The sequence below is a fragment of the Notolepis coatsorum genome, assembly GCF_963971535.1.
Source record: "Notolepis coatsorum genome assembly, chromosome: 17".
NCBI lineage: Eukaryota > Metazoa > Chordata > Actinopteri > Aulopiformes > Paralepididae > Notolepis > Notolepis coatsorum.
The window spans coordinates 77,937,295-77,961,950 of NC_140181.1; the positions used below are offsets into that span (position 1 = coordinate 77,937,295).

At 45.2% G+C, this 24,656-nt stretch overlaps 1 protein-coding gene across 1 annotated transcript in view; it reads left to right on the forward strand.

The window, feature by feature from the left end:
• The first annotated feature begins 350 nt into the window (after nt 1–350).
• Nucleotides 351–24,656, forward strand: part of LOC311243765 (uncharacterized protein) — a 51,835-nt gene continuing 27,529 nt past the window's right edge. The window contains exons 1-5 of the mRNA XM_084333107.1: nt 351–446; nt 849–1,041; nt 1,222–1,311; nt 12,556–12,702; nt 14,374–14,581. Coding sequence (XP_084189233.1) covers nt 367–446; nt 849–1,041; nt 1,222–1,311; nt 12,556–12,702; nt 14,374–14,581 — 718 coding nt within the window. The 5' untranslated portion in view covers nt 351–366. The remainder of the gene's footprint in view (nt 447–848; nt 1,042–1,221; nt 1,312–12,555; nt 12,703–14,373; nt 14,582–24,656) is intronic.

A 24,656-nucleotide genomic window follows, 5' to 3' on the forward strand; every position in this document is an offset into this window, starting at 1 on the left:
CTTGCTATTATCAAGGCTGAGACCACAATCGAGATTTTCAATTATTATATACTAGGCTAGGTTTTCCTGAGACCAATACCGATTTTATGACAGCCTATTATTTTGTCTAAATGACCATCTTTGTGGATGTGGTTGTATTTATTAGCTGGCTAATAACAAGAGGCTGTGAGTGAGTCAGACCTAGTATTACAAAGTTTACCTTACCCAGCAATTTTTCATCAGTGGGAGAGGCAGCATTGCTCTTTCTTTTTAACATAACTTAAGTTGCACATGATTTCCAAGCGGTTTGGTTTGTTAAAAACATCTTACATTATGATACAGGAAATTGATGGCTTTGTGTTTACAGAAGTACGCCTACCAGTGAAGATGCCAGCCTTTTGTGCAGCCTATGGATGCTCTAATGAGCGTAGTCTGAAAACGAGAACCCGTGGGATCACCTTTCACGTGTAAGAAATGACAATATTATGATTATAATTAGGATAATCATTAGTTACTTAGTGGGTGTATGTACAATACAGGTCCTGCTACACAGGAACAGCGGGGCTATGTGAGATAATAGTATTGCAAGATTGTTGTTGACCCAAGGCTTTTTAGAATATGTTGCTGCCATTTGTTTACACAATCATTGAATGTTTCTTTTGGACACCTTTTTTTCTAACTCTTTTAGTGTGCTTGTCTTATTCTTAAAGTGCATAGATGCACACATACAATTACCCCAAAACATACAATTACCCCAAAAATACGAGAATTTAGGTGTATATTTTTGTCCTTACCCATGTTAAAGTAAAGAAGGGTGGAAAATGTTGACAATAATTTATATATCTGGCTACCTTTCTCACGTTTTTAAGGTTTCCCAAAACCGGAGAGAGGAAGAGGCAGTGGGAACTTTCCTTAAGAAGGGAGGGTTTTGTCTCCTCTGGCAGCACAACGCTCTGCAGTGAGCACTTCAGGAGGGAGGACTTTGACAGGACGGGGCAGACTGTCCGGCTTAAAGATGGTGTTGTGCCAACAATTTTCAACTTCCCAACTCCTCTTCAAAGGGTATGTGTATCATTGGCCAACAAGAATTCCAGGTGTATAAGATTGATATATCAAATATATAAATATGTGATTAAATGTCACACTTTAGTTTTTCTTTCTGCAAGTTTAGGAATAAATAATGTGTTGTTTATTACAGCACATTTTAGACACTCAAAACTTCTTTACTTTTGTTTATTTTAGCCGGTAGCAACAAGAAGCACAACCACTTCTAGAAGAGCGGAAGACAACCTGCCAATGGACTTGTCTCAGGATAAACCTCAGCCTGATGTTGTGAGTATTTGCATGTCTTTATATATATCTATGCTCTCGACTCCCTCTACTCTAGGTGCTACGTCATCATATTCCAAAACGCCACTTCCGTGTCCTGTTGCTTCCAGACGGGATATTCAAAGGCAGTAAAATGGTGCAGTGCTGTGTCCCGTGTTGCAGCAATAGAAATTATTTCAACAAAACAGTCTCTTACTACCGCTTTCCTCCCGACAACAAAGAGAAGAGAAGGTGGTTGAAGTTGATACGGTAAGTTGGATCTCAATGATGAACAATAACAGTTAACAGGCAGGCTAAACAGGCTAGTGCCAGTAGTACTAGCTAGGCTAACGTTACTGCGGTAGGTACTAGTTGGGTAACGTTAGCTAGCGCTAAACTTAGTTTACATAATGTTACATGTCTATATAACGTTGAGGCAAAAATGATAAAGTGTGTGTGAGAAGTGCGTGTGTGTTTTGGTGGACATTGGACAGCAAAGCAGAAAATGCATTGCAGTTAGCCAAATAGTTAGCTGACATTAGCCCCCTTCTTTGCCAAACAGAATTGATCACTTGTTTCCAGAGCTGATAACATTATTGTAACTGAGGGGTACAATTCCCTGACTGTATTGATAAGTATGGTATCATTAAACCACTACCGCTTTATGTACTTTAATTACTGGCCATACAGTACACGATATATGAATATGATGAACACTTCCCACAATGAAATCGGTTCCACACAAAGGTATAATCAAGTATTTAATGGAGCAAAAGGTACATAATATACTTTACATTATTCTTTGAATGCACTTGTAAGGCAAAGGAATGTGCGTAGGCAAATCAACAATGAATGTCCATTCTCTGGTTACGCAGGAGGTAATTATACAACCTGAATCTTAGGGAATTATATCTATGGTACACTAGTAATATAGCGGGAGATACTGGAAGGGTCCCCCTGGTTGTAAGCCAGCAGGGGTAGAAGATCTGTCGGTAGTAGAGAGTCTGGTCAACGATGACTAAGGAGACTCCAGGTACAGGAGCCGGTGCAATAGCCTCTTGATCCACAGACGAATACAGCTGTTCTCCGTAGACTGTAGCTCCACAGTGAAGAAAGCTAGTCGGCCTCAGGCTCTCTGAGGCGCCGACTCGACTTGACTCCTCGCGGGGTAAATCCAACACGTGCAGGCGTCGGCGATTATCCGCTCCATAAATCACAGGACCAAAGCAAATATATTCCAGCCGCAAAGGGCTATGTAGTCGTCGGGTAGATTAATCCAGTGTACATGTCCATACGGTTCTCGTCTAGGTCTCCTCGGGTGAAAGCGCCATGTGGTCAGCCCAGCCTGGATAAGAACTCTAGCTAATACGAGGAAGCGTTGGAGATGCTGGTCACTGTAGAACTTTAACCGCACGATACACTATACACAAATAGACTATTATTGACTTAATAGAAATATGTCGCACTCGACGGTATAGCGCCAAACTCTGACAATTCAGTTATTAATTCGCACGCGGTCTCAATGCTCTATTCTGGGGCCAAACAGGCCATACTTCACCGCACGTTGTATCGTGGGTGAGGCTTCAACTTATTGGTAACTCTAGACTTCTGACTAAGTAAGACTAAGACTAAGTGCTTCTGTATTCACCTGCGCCGTATTTATATGCACGGTGAACAAACTAGTGCCAATCTCATTTCTGTCGCGTATCCCTGGGCAAGGCCGGGCATGTCCAGACATGTCTTGACGGTGACTTTGAACCTGACTCCGGAGGCCGGTCCCTGGCGCCGGTGGACCGCTGTCCAATAGGAGAATGAAATATTATGGTATGTAGTAGGCTAAAGGGATATTCCGTGTATATGTACAAGGAATATACAAGGGATATCAAACGATATACAAATACTATGCAATATATATCAATAAATAAATATATATATTCGGTTTAATCTGATCCTTTGTAACAATTATCGTTAAGTCGCTATCTTGTGATAGTAACATGGTCGTGGTGTGAATTACCTCTAAATTAAAGTGTTTTTGTTTGGATGACACAACAGTAATATTCCCTATGCTAACACAAGATCATTCATTAGACTATGAAGGGTAAAATGACGCAAAAATTAAAACTAGTAGGCTTACTGCAGTGTTTCCCCTAGGATTTTTTTCAGGGGGGGTGGTAGGGCCCCCCAAAATTACTAGTGTTTTCGCGGGGCGCACGTGTCACGGATACGTGGTGTCAACAGTGTCGTCATAGCCGCGTGCAGTAAGGCGGTTGTTAGTATCGGTGCATTTCTCTACACTGAGCTGAAATGAAACAATTACACATAAATTAACTTATTTACAATTATACATACAGTAGTGACAACACACATATGAACTATTTACCATACAGGGAGGCACATGCAACACTCATAACTATTTACAACCAGTGTCAGAGCGAGCATACTCAAGTTGTTCTGAAGTTCTGAGGGCTCAGAGTGCACACTGGACGCTCTGACCAAAGAGTCAGTTTATCAGAGCGGAGCAGATTTTCAGAGTGCATTTATTAACTCACCTTAACTAGGGCCCTATGAATTCTGTTTAATCTTTTCTTGTTTTCGGATTTCTCAGTTTTTAATTTTCCTGTTTTTGGATTTCTCTGATTTTATATTTTTTCCTTTTGGATTTAACAAAAAAAAACAATACAAAATTATGTTTTTAACTAACTTTAATAACAGTACATCTGCAAACAGTGCCAGTGTAGTTCAATGTTCAGTGCCAGTTCAGTTATGAGGTTTCTTTTTTTCAATTCAGTTCAGTTCAATGCAGTTCAACTGCCAGTGCAGTGCAATAACGAAATAATAATTAAATAGTTAAATAATACAAAATAATCATTTGTTTAAAAGAAATCAGAAAAAAAACTGTAAAATGTCATTTATTTCAAAGAGATGTCCTTTAAAGGTTCATACTTCTCCCCATCTCTGGCTGACATCACCATTGTGATACATGATGGTTAGGCCTTTGTGTTTTCCTCAGTGAGGGATTCTCTTTTGTCGGTCAGCAGCGTTTTGTAGTTTGCTGAAGCCTCTCTCTGTATAATAATTTTTTAAGTTTAAATATCAACATTATCTGGCCTTCCTCCGTAAATATCAAACTTTCCAAAGACCAGAGTTGGGACGGGCACACGCGCACACACACAGAAAGGGAGAATGGCTTATATATGAACTATCCAGTTCATATATCAACTTATATCAACTATCCAGTTAGGTTTTTATATAATTTTGCTAGCTCGCCAACGTTACTGTGATTAAAGCAAACTTTATAAAAAATAAAATAAAATCTTATTTTTTTAGAATTCTTTTTTATTATCGTTTTTTCAGGGGGGGCGGGGGGTCCCGTTGGCAATGGTAGGGGAAACACTGTACTGTATATATAGCTAAACAACACATCTGATCATAGAAGTTGTTTTTTTTAAGTTGGAGGGACCTTCTTGTGTGAGCTCTGTTTGAATTGGAATTGAAATGACGATCGAATCCCGATAGGTGGCCGTATCGCCTACCTCTTGAACTGGGCTAGTTTACTGTGGGGAATGCTCACTCACTGCTGGCTCACTCACTGCTGGCTACCACTAGCCTGCAGACTGTATGGAATGGCGAGTGAATGTTCTACGAGTCGGTGGTGGCGGGCGCTTTCTTGTACGCTGTGACCTGCTGGGGCAGCGGACTGAGAGCAGGGGACGCAAACAGGCTGGATAAGCTGGTCAGGAAGGCCAGTAACGTGGTAGGGGTGGAGCTGGACTCTCTAGCGGTGGTGGCGGAGAGGAGGAGCCTTGCTAAGCTCCATGCCATCAGGGAAAACCCCTCCCACCCACTACACAGACTTGGCCGACAGGAGGAGCATGTTCAGTGCTAGACTAACACTCCCAAAATGTAGCACTGAACGGCACAGGAAGTCCTTCATTCCGACAGCCATCAGACTTTACAATGCATCTCTGTGCCTCACTGCATCACTGAGCACAGAGTGACAGTACCATCCTCCTGGACTTTTACATTTAAAACAACATTGTTAATATTACACGTACTGTACACTTAATGTAGATCTCTGTATTTGTTACTGTATATTTTATATTAGATTGTACATACATAACAGAGGAAATGTGAAATGTGAATCCCGGACTGTAGTTTATTATTATGTTATTCTTAGGCTTATTTTAGTCCTTATTCTTAGGCAATTTTTTGTTATTCGTATTCATGATTTGTTTTGTCTACCTAAATGTTTACTGTGAGCGATTTGTAGTGCCAAATTTCCCTCAGGATGATTAAAGTATTTCTATTCTATTCTATTCTATTCTATATCCGCAAAAAACGAAAACAAAAGGCTGGCTGTCACAAAACAGTCATCTAGGGACCTTAAAACCTACTCTAGTGAGGCCTTTAACCCTTTCACTGCCACACGACAGAAGGTTAACCCTTTACTATCACACTACCGACGGGTTAACCTAATGTCGTGTGGCAGTGAAAGGGTTAACCAAGAACTGGAGAGCCTGGACTGCTCAGATGAGCTCAGTGGTACACTAGTTGAAGAAACATGGCTTGGCTTCAAAACCAAATTCTCATCAATACTAAACAACATGGCCCCCCTGAGAACCACCAGGGTTAAAAATCACGCTGAGCCATGGATGCATCCGGACATACTGACCGCTATGAAAACCAGAGACAAAAAATGCTCTGAACTTCATAAAAGTCAGTCAAAGCTTACCAAAAGCTTCAACAGTGATCTCCAGGGCGGTCAGGTGGCGTAGCGGAGATTGTGCTCGTCACCAATGCAAGAGGCTGCGGTCTCGACTCCCGGAGAGTCGGCATTGCCTTGGCTTGGGCTGATCGCTATACTAACTCGTTTGGCTGAGTTAGGGGGAGGGAAGCCGTGGGTGGGTCCTGGGCGTTGTGGACAGCGACCCCTACAGTTCGGTCGGGGCGCCTGCACAGCGAGGGTAGGATCTGGAGAAAGGTAGTGTGACCTTCCACACGTTACACTCTCTGGTGAGAATCTGCGCTGCCAGGCTGGCTGCAGGCTGGCTGCACATGTGTCGGTAGGAAAGCATGTGACAGTCTCCGGCCTCCCGGACCAACAGTAGGGGGGGGGGGGGGTGCGCAACAACCAGGAAGGGGGTTGGGAATTGGCATAACGACTAACAGTGGGATGGGAGAAAAATCGGAAAAAAGGAGGGGAAAAAAGATAAAAAAATAAATAAAACTGTGATCTCCAAGCCCACGTGGTGAAACCCAGACAACAAAAGAAACAGGCTAAGAAACGATGTAAATACCATGATCAAATCTGCAAACAATTCTTTTGTCGATGATAAAACTGAGGGGGGTGGCCAATCACTTAAACATCTTCTTTACAAACAGCCACAACACTGGTTAATAAACTACCCTCCCACTCTGGGCATTTTGGTGTAGGCCATCAGGCCATCAGGATGCTCAATGACAATGACACTATGTAACAACCCATCATCTATACTCGCGGCACACACATCCACATGTACACACTCACTTTAAACCTTAACACCCACTTTACTCACTTTAGACACTTTAATAGAGATTGCAATACATTCATACCTCATTTGCACCTTACCCTAAGTTTTGTACCTCATTTATGTATTGTACCTCACTGTTACCCATTTGACTCTGTATTGTATATATCTATATTGAACATTCCTTTTCTTACTTTTTTACCTACTTCTTTTTTTTTTATCCACTTTTTCTCCCATTTTCTATTTTTCTCCCATCCCAATTTCGTATCGTCCAATTCAACCCTCCCCTGTCTCGAACGCTGTTTCATGCCTCCCACAAGCCGGCTGCAATGTGGACGAAGCCATACATAGCACGAGTCCCCTCCGATACTCGAGGTAGCAGCCATCGCATCTTTTCACCTGCGCGGCGCGATCTTTCAGCGTCAGGGGTCTGCGCTTTGGAGGGGCGCCGCCCCCATTGCTTCTTGATTCTACTGCGCAGGCGCACCAACCGACCTGTAGGAGTCGCTGTCCACAACGTCCGATCCCCACCCCTCAGTTTTCCCTCCCCCTAATACTGCCAATTGTATTAGTACGGACGACCAGCCAAACTGAAAACAATGTGGAGAGCTGGGCTCGAACCCAGCGTCTCACTTTTTTACCTACTTCTTAATGACTTTTTTTCCTTACTTTTTAAAAATGTTTACTGTATGAAGCACACTCTCAGGGGCTCATACAGAAACAAGCATTTCATCGTAAAGTATTCTGTATTTTATTGTGACAAATAATAAACAAACTTGAAACTAGAACACATCCTAGCCTTCTACAAAAACCTAGGGGTTCGCAAAGACGATTTCAAACTCGAAATGGTAACAACTGCCCTCCAAGGCCACTGGCCATGACAATATCCCCTCCAAATTTCTCAGACTCAGCAGCAGGCACGTGCACACATAGAGCCCAAGGGGTGCTTGAGCACCTGCCTTTTTGAGCCTCATAAAAAAATTGCCCTTTTTGGAAGAACAATTTTTCTTTTGTTTTTTTTTTGTTTTTTTTTTCATTACTCATAGACTGCCCTTCCAACTGAAAAATGTCAGGATAGAATCAAAATATTAGGTAAAGAGAGAGAGATGCCCCATATTCCATTGCAGTTTGCACGGCCTCCTCAGCGTGCCTCTCCGTGGACCTATATATTTTATGCATACCGTGGGTGCTGATGATGATGATGATAGAAACCGCTGTGGCCCATACAGTTGAATGCTGGTATTACACTCACTGAGGGACACGAAGAAGTCAAGTCCGATGGGATTTGGGAATCTCAAATACAAATCGGGATTGGAATAAAAAATGCATATTAAACAATACAGAATATACAGCACTTCTTGGGGTCTGTAGGGTAAGCACTTATTCCCTCCCCCCTGAACATTTATGGAGATGTATGGGCCTTTTAAGTCAGTGATAAAAGTGTCTTTCAAGGATAAGTGAGCTCCTGCACTGATTATTATAGTTCAATATTTAATATTTGATCAACAAAACCCCCCAAAAAGCATAAAAAGGGGCCCCCCCCGCCCGAAAAGGGCCCTTAAAAATCTGGCTTGTGCACATGGCGCGCTCGGTTAATACACACACACAGGTATAGTGCCCTTTTCAGCCTTTGAGCACCTGCCCCTCTAAAGTCCTGTGCACGTCCCTGCTCAGCAGCCACCATCACCCCAATCATCACACACATAATAAACCTCTCCATAAAACAGGGACACGTCTCCAAAGATTTCAAAATTGCGAGAGTGATCCCCCTACAAGTCAAGTCAAGAGTTTTATTTGTCACGGCATACGCGTAATCAATGAAATGCGGGTGGTCTTGCCCGCAACAATGTGCAAATACAATAGTAATAATATATAATAGAATCCAATAGAACGACATTGTGCAATAAAACAAGTAAACGGAGTAGGGCATATCGGTATATGTACATGAGTTATTTACAGAGCATGGTAGGACATGCTAGGTCCTGTGGTAGTGCAATACACTGTTAGCTACGGATGAGGCACTGGGTCTTTATGTACATGCTATATTATACAATCTCAAGTTATACTATACTATTCTTAAAGTGACCTTTCCTTTTGTAAAGTGGCCATAAGTGTGAGCATGTGCAGCATGAGTGTGTGCTTGCTCATGTTAAAGTGGCTGCTAGTGTGTGTGCTCATGTGTGCTTGTGTGTGGAGAGTTCAGTGTTCAAGGCTCTGATGGCCTGGGGGAAGAAGCTGAGCCGAAGTCTCTCTGTCCTAGTAGCTGGTGTTCGCAGGCGTCTGCCTGACCTCAGCAGCATGAACAGGCTGTTGTTGGGGTGGTGAGGGTCTTTCATTATTCTGCAGGCTCTGGATTTGCACCTCTTGTTGTATAGAACCTGCAGGGGTGGTAGTGCAATACCCATGGTACACTCGGCTGAGCGCACCACTCTCTGTAGGGCCTTCTTGTCCTGTGCCGTGCTGTTTCCATACCAGGCAGTGTTTCCAGTCAAGATGCTCTCTACTGCTCCGGAGTAGAAGGACTGGAGTATCTTCCCAGATACTCTGAACTTCCTTAACTGTCTCAGGTGGTAGAGGCGCTGCTTCGCCTTTTTTACGACTGAGTCTATGTGTGTTGTCCATGTCAGATCCTCTGAGATGTGGACCCCCAGGTACTTAAAGCTGCTCACCCTGTCCACGGTAGCCCCGTTTATCCTCAGTGGTGGTGTGTATGTCTCCTGCTGTCCTCTCCTATAATCCTACACAAAAAAGACAGCAAATTAGACCGAGGCAACTACCGCCCTGTTTCTATTCTTACCTCCATCTCGAAAGTTATGTAAAAAATAGTCTACGAACAGGTCGAAAAGTACCTTGCGGAAAAAAAGCTAATCTACGAATTCCAATCTGGCTTCAGAACATCCCATTCCACTGACACATGCCTTCTCTATTTGAACGACCACATCAAACACGAGGTGGACGCGGGCAAATACTGCGGCATGGTCATGCTGGACCTCCAAAAGGCTTTCGACACTGTCAATCACTCCATTCTGATTGATAAGCTAAAAGCAATTGGTTTTGATAGTTCATCAGTGAGCTGGATGCACTCCTACCTGGAGGGGAGAGAACAGATGGTGGAGGTGAACGGTACACTGCCCCCCGCCCTCCCAGTGAGCTGTGGTGTTCCACAAGGAAGCATACTAGGACCGTTACTGTTCCTAATTTATGCAAATTACATGTCATCAGCTTGTGACTGCAACTTGTTCCTGTACCTAGCTGTTTTGAGAGCCTATAGATCATATCAGCTTGCTAGTCCATAGGCCAACACGTCCTTGACAATGTAGTAGTTACATAAATAAAAATTACTTTTCACAAGTTATGTATATAAATTAATAACAAGTAGGGATGCTCGATATTGGCTTTTTTACCGATACCGATATTGTCCAACTCTTAATTTCCGATACCGATATCAACCGATACCGATATATGCAGGGTTCCCCCCCCCCCCCCCAAAAATGGAATAATTTCAGGTAATTAACATTACATATCTCTTGTTGTGGAATTAACATTATGCATACTTTTGACAATAAATAAAATCAGAATTTGTTCTTACTTGCTTGCCTGGGTAAATAAAGGTTATAGAAATGTAAAAAAAACATTAAAACCGATACCGATATTTTCCGATTCACATTTTAATGCCGATATCGGCCGATAATATCGGTAGGCCGATAATATTGGACATCCCTAATAACAAGGATACTTACTAATTTACAGAGGGAGAGTTGAAGAACAGAAAAACTAAATAAATCTCTGCCCCTCATCATCTGTACTCGCTCAATGTATGTTATAGAAATGTCAGAAATATCTCCTGAACTGTCAAACTCAGATCAATGCGACGTAATGTAAAGACGTGACATTACTTTGTTGGCGTTGATTAAACTACTTTTTTTTTTTTTTCCATTTTTTCTCCCCTCCCCTGTCTTGAACGTTGCTCGACTATGCCCCGGTTGTAGGGAGGATAGAAGCCTGCATCACGTGTCCCCTCCGGTACACGAGGAGGCAGCCTGTCACATCTTTTCACCTGCCAGCGCGGACTCTCAGTGGCGAGGTGTAACGCATGGGAGGCTCACACTACCCCCGCTACTTCCTGTCTCTGCTGTGCAGGCGTCCCCCAATCGACCTGTAGGAGTCGCTGTCCACAACGTCCAAATCCCCACCCACCCTTTTCCACCCTCTAACTCTGCCAATTGAGTTAGTATGACGGCTGGCCCAAGCCGAAGGCAATGCTGACACCCGGATTCGAGACCGGAGTCTCTTGCATTGGTGACGAGCGCAATCTCCGCTGTGCCACCTAGCCGCCCCTATATATTATACTACTTTGTAACTATTATTACACCTGGGTAAAACGGAATCCATTCTCTTTGGATCAAATGGCAAACTCTGCAAGGCCAACCGCTTCTCCGTTACAGTGGGTGACAATATTATCACAAGGAAAGATGAATTTACCTACCTGGGTTCCATCCTAGAGGAAAATCTTTCCTGTGACAAAATGGCAACCAATGTAATCAAAAAAGTCAACCAACGAACAAGATTTTTGTACATGATCTCTGGTAAATAAGAATACCTTGAAGACTCTAACAGGAGCACTCATTCAAGGGTTCTACGACTATGCTTGCACCTCATGGTACCAAAGCACCTCAATTATTTAATTTGCATTTATGGTGTTCTTGTTTTGTTCTTGACTTATTGTGATGTTTCTTCTTGACTTGTTTAAAGAAGACGTGTACGGCCCATGGGGACATTAACGTGTGTTGTCGGGCCTTACAAATAAATTTGATTTGATTTTATCACAAAACAAACTGGTCAGACTACTGCTTGGCCTTACTCCTAACACCCACCTTACCCCTGCCCATTATGACAATCTAGGATGGCTTAGAGTAGATGACAGTGTACAGCAACTGGCAATGGGCTTGGTCTACAAGATACACTACACCACTAAGATACCCATTTACCTGTCGAAATACTTCCTAAAGGTCAGTGAAGTCCACGACCACAACACCAGAGGGAGTTCCAGGTTCAGGTTCAACCCAGATTCGGCTCAAACAAGGGACTAAAGATGTTTCGCAATTATGCCACAATAATGTGGAACGCCCTACCCACAGCCGTAAAAATTAATTGAATCCCTACCCTCCTTCAAAACCGCTCTCAAAGAGCACCTACGGGTGGCTGCAATTAGAAACTGGCCCCGGTAAATGTCTTTTATGTCATAAATGTCTTGATGAATTGAAAATGGAGGACCCTTATGTAAACAAGACGAAAGTATTTTTCTGGTCTTCATCCTCTTAGCAGTTGTTAGTATTGAGCTGTACTGTATTGTACCCATTCTGCAATCTGTTAATAAAGTTTTCAATCAATTACGTTGTCAACTAACCACTTTTTCTAACATGGCTAATAAACACTAGCTAATGTTATCCGGTACGGCAGGCAGGCAGCTAACTAGCTAGCTTTATTGCTAACACCCTCCTCGTAGCTCTTCTTTTTCATTGAGGCCTGGACTTTCCCAGTTAAAGTTCCATCTGGCATTAAATTAACATTTAGAACTCTGTTTGAGTTATACGAGTTGAGACTCTTTTTCACAGACTTTGAGAAGTCAGCAAAGTAGGATGTCAATACTTGTATGAAAGGTGCTATACAAATGAAGTTATAAAGTTTATTATTATTGAACCACACCCGCTGACGTTAAATTAACAAGTAACGTTTAATAATTGTGTTCGACTACCGACAGTGTTTGGTAACAGCCATGGCCATGGATGAAACGGCAGCTAGCAGGACTTTTGACTGTGAGACCAGGCTGATTGTGCTGGTCGCCATCACGTCGGTCGTTGCCATCATCACGAAGTCCTTGGGAAACAACACTGCAAAGAAACTAAAGGTGAGCAGAAAAACTCAACATCTAACGTAATAATAAGTTGTAACATAACAAACGTTTATTATTCAGTAACCTTTTTCTCTTCTCTGTCTTTTCAGGTGTCATTATATAAACCTGCATATACCCACATAAATGTATGATAACATGTACAATAATGCTGTATATACCGTATATATAAACTTATTTATACCTAACGTATACATTTATCAATATCCACATCTGTCTGTAAATACCTGCATAGCATTAACCAGGCATGTCCAGGGGGTAATCAAGCTATGTGAAATAGCTTGATTACACCAGTATTTTCTAGGGATGCTCGATATTGGCTTTTTTACAGATACCGATATACCGATATTGTCCAACTCTTAATTTCCGATACCGATATCAACCGATATCAACGATACCGATATATGCAGGGTTTCCCCCCCAAAAAACGGAATAATTTCAGGTAATTAACATTACATATCTCTTGTTGTGGAATTAACACAACATTATGCATACCTTTGACAATAAATAAAATCTGAATTTGTTCTTACTTGCTTGCCTGGGTAAATAAAGGTTCTAGAAATGTAAAAAGAAATACTTTTTTTATTATTTAATTTTTTAAACCCGATACCGATATTTTCCGATATCACATTTTAATGCCGATATTGGCCGATAATATCGGTAGGCCGATAATATCGGACATTACTATTTTCTATTCTAGATGGTAGCACAATTTATTAATGACTCTGACTTCCCTCCTGTCCTTCTGATTTCCTTCCCCTTAGTTTGTCCCCCTTTTCTGTTGAGTGCCTTGGGTTCCTTGAAAGGCACTATATAAATCTAATACATTATTGTTATTAATTATTATTAATAATAATATGATGTGTATGAATATCAGATTGGTAATGTTGGTCTAAATAACATCTAACCACAAATATCTTCTCAGGTGGGCATCTCAAAGTCCATGTCCTATTACGTGTCAATTTAGGGGTCCTTGGCATGTACAAGTTTATAAGCTGTGATTTAGGCATCACTTATGGGGCAACAGTGGCTCAGGTGGTAGAGCGGTTGTCGGGTAATTTGAAGGTTCCCGGTTTGGTTCCATTCCGGCTCCTCAAAGCAGTGTATCCAAGTGTCCTTAAGCAAGACACTTAACCCCTAACTGCTCCCGAAGAGCAAGTTGCCACCTTGTATGGTTGCCTCCGCCATTGGTGTGTGGGTGAATGGGTGAATGTGAGGCATAAGTTGTAAAGCACTTTGGATAAAAGCTATATAAATGCAGTCCAGGAAATGACGAACTCTAAAATAAGATTAAGAATACAGACAAAACAGCTTTTTACATAATTTCTGGGAGATATACTGGTGTATAAGTGACAATTAGTGTAAGACATACAGTATGTGATACAAGAACATCATCTATTTTGATTTATTTTAAGAATGGCAGCCGCATGCTCATCCATGCAATCATTTGGTGCAAATAATTTATTCAGTCAACATTTCTAGCCCCTACCATTTTTTCCTGAAAAGTTTTCCTTAACATATTATCCGATTGCTATATGGGGGAAAAAAGAATAGTAAAATCGTTACTGGCCTCTTTACCTTTAGGTTACTGACCTCTGGCCTCTTTACCTTTATGCTACTGGCCTCTTTACCTTTAGGTTACTGACCTCTGGCCTCTTTGCCTTTTAGGTTACTGGCCTCATGGACGCGATGGCGAGGGAGGCAGTCCCTAAAATCAGCAGAGTGTTCAGAGAGTTGTACTCCACCGTGCTGAAGGAGAACCAGGCTCTGAGAGACAAGCTGGGACAGTTGGAGCAACAGCTGAAGACAACAGCGCTTCATAATGTCAGTGCTGCGTCAGGGACGACACCCACATTGTTTCTAATGCAACAACCAGGTACGCTGTAGCCACACCAAACACACACACTCAATACCAAGACTCGGTACCAACACTCGATACCAAGACCCAAGACTCTATACCAAGACTCAATACCAAGACCCAAGACTCGATACCAAGACTCAATACCAAGACCCAAGTCTCGATACCAAGACTCGATACCAAGACCCAAGACTCGATACCAAGACTCAATACCTATGACTTGAGCAGTAGTCATACCATACCACCAGTTAAACATTATGCTATTAGCAGTAGTCATACCACCAGTTAAACAGTATGCTAGTAGCAGTAGTCATACCAGGGCTCTACACTAACTTTTTTCCCAAGGAGCACATGTGCTCCTAAATGAGAGATTTAGGAGCAGACAGAAATTTAGGAGCACAGTGAACATATTTCAAACTATTTATTACATGCATATTATACTGTGCGTGTGCATACTAAGGAATGCACATCTGTGCAATAGCCAAATAGCACCAACACCAACATCACACATTAGCCCATGCCTACTAGACTCAAAGGATATGGGTTGTCCAGCTGCTTTTCTATGTTGTAGTGTTGTCACGATAGCAACAGTTTGAATTTGATACTGATAGGAAAGGTAATGGAATGTATTATTACTAGATGACAGAACATGGACAATTCTTTATACAATTCTTTAATTAATTATAATTTAAATGAATATTTTGACGCTGTTGAAATGTATATAATCACAGAGCTGTCGAACGCAGGGCTGAATAGCTAGATGTCATAGCTTCTCAAATTTAAGGTCCGCTCTGTGTCTGTTATGAAAGGACAATTGCACGTTGACACGCCCACTACGCAAAGCTATTACTCGCACACTGTGCTCCTAAATGATTTTTCTGGTTTGCACAAATCTATTTTTAGGGGCAAATGTGAGTGAAATGGTCGCACTGCAGAGCCCTGCATACCACCAGTTAAACATTATGCTAATATCAATAGCCATACCACCAGTTAAACATGATGCTAATAGCAGTAGTTATACCATACCACCAGTTAAATATTATGCTAATAGCAGTAGCCATACCATACCACCAGTTAAACATTATGCTAATAGCAGTAGCCATACCATACCACCAGTTAAACATTATGCTAATAGCAGTAGCCATACCATACCACCAGTTAAACATTATGCTAATAGCAGTAGTTATACCACCAGTTAAACATTATGCTAATAGCAGTAGTTATACCATGCCACCAGTTAAACATTATGTTAGTAGCAGTAGTTATACCATACCACCAGTTAAATATTATGCTAATAGCAGTAGTCATACCATACCACCAGTTAAACATTATGCTAATAGCAGTAGCCATATCATTGATTGATTGATTGAAAAGTTTATTAACAGATTGCAGAATGGGTACAGTACAGTACAGCTCAATACATACAATTGTTAAGAGGATGCAGACCTGAGAAAGACTTTCGTCTTGTTTCCATCAGGGTCCCCCATTTTCAATTCATCATATGACACACATGACATACAGATAGACAGTACTGCTACATCTATACATTTATGACATACCAGATTTTCAAATACAGTACTGTTTGTGATACTAAAAAAATCCAGAAGAAGAGTATATACATTTGACATAGAAACTGTGCATTGGGGGAGGTTGGGTAGGTGGGGTGGGGCTGTACATTGGAGGTGGGGGGGGGGGGGGGGGGGGGGGGGGTTGGTAGGGGGGGGGGACACACTGTACATTGGAATACTGACATACATTTGACATGGAAACTGTACATTGGAGGAGGTTGGGTAGGTGGGGTGGGGTTGGGTGGGGCTGTACATTGGAATACTGACAAAGCCATGCTTGGTCTTTATTGTACAACATACCACCAGTTAAACATTATGCTAATAGCAGTAGCCATACCATACCACCAGTTAAACATTATGCTAATAGCAGTAGTTATACCATCAGTTAAACATTATGCTAATAGCAGTAGTTATACCATGCCACCAGTTAAACATTATGTTAGTAGCAGTAGTTATACCATACCACCAGTTAAACATTATGTTAGTATCAGTAGTTATACCATACCACCAGTTAAACATTATGTTAGTAGCAGTAGTTATACCATACCACCAGTTAAACATGATGCTAATAGCAGTAGTTATACCATCAGTTAAACATTATGCTAATAGCAGTAATTATACCATCAGTTAAACATTATGCTAATAGCAGTAGTTATACCATACCACCAGTTAAATATTATGCTAATAGCAGTAGTCATACCATACCACCAGTTAAACATTATGCTAATAGCAGTAGCCATACCATACCACCAGTTAAACATTATGCTAATAGCAGTTGTTACAAAGGATCAGATTAAACCGAATATATATATTTATTTATTGATATATATTGCATAGTATTTGTATATCGTTTGATATCCCTTGTATATTCCTTGTACATATACACGGAATACCCCTTTAGCCCAGACCATAATATTTCATTCTCCTATTGGACAGCGGTCCACAGGCGCCAGAGCCGTGCCTCCGGAGTCAGGTTCAAAGTCACCGTCAAGACATGTCTGAACATGCCCGGCCTTGCCCAGGGCTACGAGACAGAAATGAGGCTGGCACTAGTTTGTTCACCGTGCATATAAATACGGCGCAGGTGAATACAGAAGCACTTAGTCTTGCTTAGTCAGAAGTCAAGAGTTACCCAATAAGTTGAAGCCTCACCCACGATACAACGTGCAGTGAAGTATGGCCTGTTTGGCCCCAGAATAGAGCATTGAGACCGCATGCGAATTAATAACTGAATTGTCAGAGTTTGGCGCTATACCGTCGAGTGCGACATATTTCTATTAAGTCAGTAATAGTCTATTTGTGTATAGTGTATCGTGCGGCTAAAGTTCTACAGTGACCAGCATCACCAACGCTTCCTCGTATTAGCTAGAGTTCTTATCCAGGCTGGGCTGCTTTCATGGCGCTTTCACCCGAGGAGACCTAGACGAGAACCGTGTGGACATGTACACTGGATTAATCTACCCGACGACTACATAGCCCTTTGCGGCTGGATTATATTTGCTTTGGTCCTGTGATTTATGGAGCGGAGAATCGCCGACGCTTACACGTGTTGGATTTACCCCGCGAGGAGCCAAGTCGAGTCGGCGCCTCAGAGAGCCTGAGGCCGGCTAGCTTTCTTCACTGTGGAGCTACAGTCTACGGAGAACAGCTGTATTCGTCTGTGGATCAAGAGGCTATTGCACCGTCTCCTGTACTTGGAGTCTCCTTAGTCATCGTTGACCAGACTCTCTACTACCGACAGATCCTCTACCCCTGCTGGCTTACAACCAGGGGGACCCTTCCAGTATCTCCCGCTATATATTACTAGTGTACCATAGATATAATTCCCTAAGATTCAGGTTGTATAATTACCTCCTGCGTAACCAGAGAATGGACATTCATTGTTGATTTGCCTACGCACATTCCTTTGCCTTACAAGTGCATTCAAAGTATAATAGAGAAGTATTATGTACCTTTTGCTGCAATAAATACTTAAAGACAACTTTGTGTAGAACCGGTTCATTGTGGGAAGTGTTCATTATATTTAGATATCATGTACTGTATGGCCAGTAATTAAAGTACATAAAGCGGTAGTGGTTTAATGATACCATACTTATCAATACAGTCAGGGAATTGTACCCCTCAGTTACAATTGGTCCTTCGAGCCGGAGGGTAACTAGTGTAATATTAATATAGTGGTATTAATATTGACATGGCCTATGATGAACACTCCACAAAACGGTTCTCCTAAAGTAGATCGCCCGCAGCGTAGACGGCAGACACCTCAGTACTTAGAGGATTACGTTGCCAATATACTACCTAGCCTTCTACAGACGGTAAATGCGGAAAAAGTAGATAGTAAAATTATGTCCGACCCTATCGACCAGGCTACCCCGCCAATAGAGGCCCTAGTGGGTTCTAACGTAACTGACCAAGCTCACGGTAGGGACCAGGAGGGACCCGACATGACTTTACCCCCCGCCAAGACCGAAGAAGTAGTCCCCGGAGAGCTGCAGGATAAAGACAGCTCTCCAGGGATGGAACTCTACCCGCTACAAGAAGAGGAGAGCACCCCGGAGATGGATCTCCAGGACTCGCCACAGGAGAACAGATCTCCAACGAGTACTGCCAGGAGCGGATCACCTCAACCAGCGTCTTCCCCCAGCGAGGCGGACAAGATGCTGGCACAGGCATTCCTCGCCAGCCTAGCAGCCTCAACAGAGCGCGATCGACTCCAAGCACAGACGCTTAGTGAGCGCGAACATTCTTCCATGGAAAGAGAACGCCTTCAAGCGCAGCAACGGAGCGACGAAGATCGTATACGTCTAGAGATTAGACGCCTTCAGACGGAAGAGAATATGGTAAGGGACCGGGCCGAAGCCCAGCGCGCCGCCGCCGAAGCCCAGCGCGCCGCTGCCGGTGCCCAAAGAGAAGCAGAGCGCGACCTCGCTCTCACCAAGCGCGAAGCCGAGCGTGACCGATTACAAGCGCAGATAATGGAGCAGCTGATCACCAGGGCAACACCCCCTCCCTCCGCACGGGGTTCCAGGGCCTCGTCAAGACAAGGGTCAAGGGCACCCTCCCCTACCCGATCAAGCGACCCTGAGCCCGACCACCAGAGAGAGCCTATACCCCCCTCCGAACCCCTTCCCCGACCGGTCCAAGTGAGACCCAGCTACAAGGAAGAAACGGTCTACACCGCGGAGAGGCTAAATAGACGACTACAGGATCTAGAGGACCTGCCAGAGGAAGAAGAAGAGGGAGAGGAGGAGAGTCAAGCCCGACAGCAGCACAGTACTCCACAGGACCAGGAGGTCCAGTACAGCCCAGGCTCTACCCCCGCGGCTCTGCGCTACAGACCCCCGACTCAATTCACGGGTGAGCTTGACGCACGACCAGCCCCGAGGAACAGCCCCTGGATACGCGGGCCATGGTACCCAGCAGGTACCAGCCCACCAAGAGGCGTAAGAGGAGACTCGTCTAGGAGGCCTCTCTTCCAACGCTCACCGATGTGCCAGCCATCCATGGCATCATACATTGGCACACCGACGTTTCCGGACTTCACCCACGAGAACAGAGCACAGTACACGGAGCTACGAATGTGCTTAGAGACAATGATGTCCGATGTAGCTGATGAACCGTACAAGTATGCTATCCTACTAAAGCACCTCAAGGTGCCCCGAGCGCACAATATAGCGCTGGCCTATGCCACCTCTACTACCCCATACACAGCGGCTCTAGCAGCACTCGACCAAAGATATGGACGCATATGGGACTACGTAATACAAGAGATAAGGCATATTGACCGCCTACCCCCAGCCACAGACAATCGCTCACTAGATGACCTGTCTATCAAGGTACAATCCCTGGTAGGGATGCTGGGGGCGCAAAGAGAAAAGGGTATGCACGAACTGTACGCGAACTCTAATGTCGAGAGGATTTTAGAGAAGCTTCCGCCCGCCCGACAAGAGCGCTTCAGGCGGCAAAGAGACCACCGTGATCCTAACGGTCCCGAGCCATCCCTCCTAGACCTAGCCGACTTCCTGGCGAGAGAAGTCAACAGCCTACGGTTGGATACGTTCATGCGGAGCACCCCAAGCTCCAGAGAGGGACCTAGGAGAGCAAACGATGGCCGAAGATTGGTGACCGTCATGCACCAGTCAGAATCAGTACCGAGCAGCAAGAACCACAGTACCCCCTCGATGAAAGAGAAGTGGAAGATGGTGTGCCCGTACTGCGAAAAGGAACACTGGTTGTCACAATGTGACACGTTCAAGAAGATGACCGCCGACGAGGTGAGTCAATGGATAAAGTCCAACCGACGCTGTTACCGATGTGCGCGCAGTCACATGGCAGCCGATTGCCGCTTAAAGAAGAGGTGTAGTCGGTGTGACGGAGCCCACCTAGATGTCCTACACGACAGTAACAGAAGAAAGCCTGCACCCTCAAGCAGCACAAAGGCAAGTGTTATGTACATTGACCCCGCCAGCAGCGGGGGCGCCCGGGTGCTCTTAAAGGTGGTCCGCGTAACACTGAGTTACCAAGATAAGGTCATGGACACTTACGCCGTCCTTGACGACGGGTCAGAGAAGACCCTTCTCCTCGCGTCCGCTGCGGCCCAGCTGGGGCTGCGGGGGAGCGAAAACCAGATGACGATTCGGACAATAAGAAGAGATCTAAAGACGATAAAGGGCGAGAATGTCTCCTTCACTATCGCAGCAAGCGGGCAGCCAGAGAGACGGTATAGGATTACTAATGCTTTCACCAGCCAAGAAATAGGCCTGTCGCAGTACACCTACCCCATCGCCAAGCTGATGGATAAATATGTGCACCTGCGTCAACTACCTATACCGCTCATAGACGGTGCCACCCCGACCCTGCTGATAGGCTCCGACCATGCAGACCTCATAGTCCCGATAGACCGGGTCCACACAGGGCCCAGAGGCTGTCCTGCAGCAGTCGAGACCCGCCTAGGATGGACATTACAAGGCCCCCTCGCTAAGTCTCCTAACCGAACAGCAGCCACTAGCTGCCTCCACTCCAGAGTGACAGAAGAAGACACCACCCTCCTACAGCATGTCGAGAGGCTATGGACACTAGAGACAATGCCCTTTAAGAACGAAAAGAAAGACATTCGTTCCAAGGAAGACATTTACGCTATAGCCCTCCTCGAGCAAGGGACAAAGAGAGTCAAAGTCAACGGAGTGATGAGATACGCAACTCCACTCCTGAGGCGAGAGGGTATGCCTACCTTCCACGCCCCAAAAGAAGCGACGGAGCGGTATCTATTGAACACAGAGCGGCGCCTAGCCAGAGACCCCGCTCAAGAGACGGTGTACCGCGCTGAGATTAACAAGCTAATCACAGCGGGACACATAAAGAAAACTGACTGGCGACGTCGTGCGCTGCTCCGCGCCTCCCTGATCAAAGGCGGCTTTGATCTCCGGCAGCGGGCCAGCAGCGACCCCCCAGTATTGCGCAGCCTCTCCCCAGAGGACAAGCCCCTGCTGCGGTTCCTATGGAGAGAGAGGATCGGGGATGAGCAACCAGCCATCTATCAATGGGAAGTCCTCCCTTTCGGAACCACATGCAGCCCATGCTGTGCTACGTTTGCACTGCAAAAACATGTCGCAGAGGACCCAGCAGCTGATGAAGAGGTCCGACAAAGTGTAGGAAATAGTTTCTACGTGGACAACCGTCTGCAAAGCGTCTCGACGCCAGAAGAAGCCGAGGCCCTTCTACTCAAGCTCCGCGCCTCCCTGATCAAAGGCGGCTTTGATCTCAGGCAGTGGGCCAGCAGCGACCCGCAAGTATTGCGCAGCCTCGCCCCCGAGGACAAGGCAGCAAGCAGCGAGACCTGGATGGCGACCATCCCAGGAGAAGCCCAAGAAATGACATTAGGACTAGTCTGGCGCTTCAAAACAGACTCGCTCCATTATAAACACACACCCCTGACCAAGGAGCAGGGAAGGTCGACTGCACTACCGACCACCAGACGGAGTGTATACAGAACACTCGCCAGACAATATGACCCGTTGGGATGTATTCTACCTTACACCACCAGGGCAAAGATGATTGTAAGAGCGTTATGGGACAAGGACCAGGGCTGGGACGACCCCATACCCGAACACCTTGCATCCACATGGAGAGAGTGGGAGACGGAACTCAGCTCACTCCCAGGTGTCAACATACGCCGCAGCTACTTCCCACCCACAGTGAGGCCGGAGACGTGCCAGATGGACCTGCACGTCTTCAGCGACGCCTCCGAAGTAGCCTACGGTTCGGTGGCCTACTTGCGTGCCCGAGAGGAGGGAGGAGAAATACATACTGCTTTCATCCTGGCTCGCTCAAGAATAGCCCCACGAAAGCAACAATCTATCCCGCGTCTAGAGCTCTGCGCAGCCCTAGCAGGAGCGCAACTCGCCACGTTAATCCAACGTGAACTCACCATTCCGGTGCAAAGAACAATCTTGTGGTCAGACTCCACGACAGTACTCACATGGATCCGGTCTGATTCGTGCAGATACAAGGTCTTCGTGGGAGTCAGAGTCACAGAGATTCAAGATTTAACAGAAGTAGCAAGCTGGAGGTATGTGGACACAAAACACAACCCAGCTGACGTCATCACCCGGGGAATGTCCCTGGATGACCTCACCCGTCACAACCTATACAGTGACGGGCCAGAGTTCCTCAAGCTCCCGGAAGAAGAGTGGCCTACACCCACCCCACGGGAAGCGAGTAAAGAGGAGGCCGAAAACAAGAAATCTATGTTCTGTGGATTGAACACACTCGTCTCCACAGACCCCGACATAGACGATTGCCTCACCCTAGAGAGTGCGCAGCTAAAGACATTCCTGTGGCACCACCCAGAGGTTCAGCTCACTACTGACATTACAGCAGCTGACTACGAAGAAGCAGAACTTCTTCTACTACAACGAGCCCAGAGAGACTCGTTCCCCGATGAGCTAGACTGTCTACAGGGAGCAAAGCCCGTCCCATCAGACAGCAGACTGCTCCACCTAGCTCCGAGAGCCATGGTCTCATCAGAGTGGGTGGTCGTCGGTGGAGAGCTCCAGACTTACCGGATGACGTCAAGTACCCGATAGTCTTAAACAGCCGACACAAGGTCACAGAGCTGATCATAAAGAAATACGACGAGGATGTGCATCACGCCGGGGCAGAGAGAGTCTTCGCGGAGATCAGACGTCGTTATTGGATACTGCAAGGGAGAGAAGCAGTGCGGCGCTTCCAGCGAACCTGTCTAGACTGTCGTAAGTGGCGAGCGCAGCCCAGTATACCCCGAATGGCTGACCTACCTCCCTGTCGCCTCCGACTCGGCGACAAGCCTTTTCACTCCACCGGTATGGACTGTTTCGGCCCGCTGTATATAAAGAAAGGAAGAGGTACCGAGAAGCGGTGGGGTATTGTATTCAAATGCATGACCACCCGAGCGATGCATATAGAACTCCTTCCAACCATGAGCACAGACTCATTCCTTATGGCCTTCCGAAGATTCACATCGCGGAAAGGCAAACCGTCTATACTATTGTCTGATCACGGGACAAACTTCAAAGGCGGAGAAAGAGAGCTGAGAGAGAGCTTCCAAGCTATGGGCCCAGAACTTAAGACCCACCTCGCTCCATCCCAGATTGACTTCCAGTTTAATCCCCCGAACGCACCTCACTTCGGTGGAACTTGGGAACGAGAAGTACGTTCAATAAAGACAGCCCTGTACGCCGTGCTTGGGGCCCAGACCGTGGCGGAAGAAGTCCTAATGACAGTCCTCACGGAGATCGAGGGAGTATTGAACTCAAAGCCCCTCGGTTACGTCTCAAGTGATGTAGCAGATGTCGACCCAGTCACCCCCAACACACTCTTGATGGGGCGGCTGGACCCCGCGCTACCACAGACAATGTACAGGCCTGAAGAAGCGAACGGCCGAAGAATGTGGAGGTACAGTCAAGTATTGGCTGACAAGTTTTGGAACAGCTTCCTACTCCACTATCTACCGTCTCTACAGACCCGCCAGAAATGGGTGAAAGAGAGAGACAATTTGACAGAAGGAACAGTCGTCATGATTATCGACCAGTCACTACCCCGAGCTATGTGGCCGGCTGGCCGCGTAAGCAAAGTGATCACCGGTGCCGACGGAAAGGTCCGAGCAGCCGAAGTGCTCGTCCAAGGGCGGATCTACACCCGACCCGTGGCGAGGCTAATAGAACTGCCAAGGCTCCCCGATACTATCGATGACGACCATGACCCCATGACTTTGTGAACTGACCGACCCCTCACGGCAGACATTGAGTAGTGGACAGTGCGGTTAATCTGTCTCTGCTTAGCTAATTAGGTGGGACTAATTAGGGGGCGGCTGTTACAAAGGATCAGATTAAACCGAATATATATATTTATTTATTGATATATATTGCATAGTATTTGTATATCGTTTGATATCCCTTGTATATTCCTTGTACATATACACGGAATACCCCTTTAGCCCAGACCATAATATTTCATTCTTTGATTGATTGATTGAAAACTTTATTAAC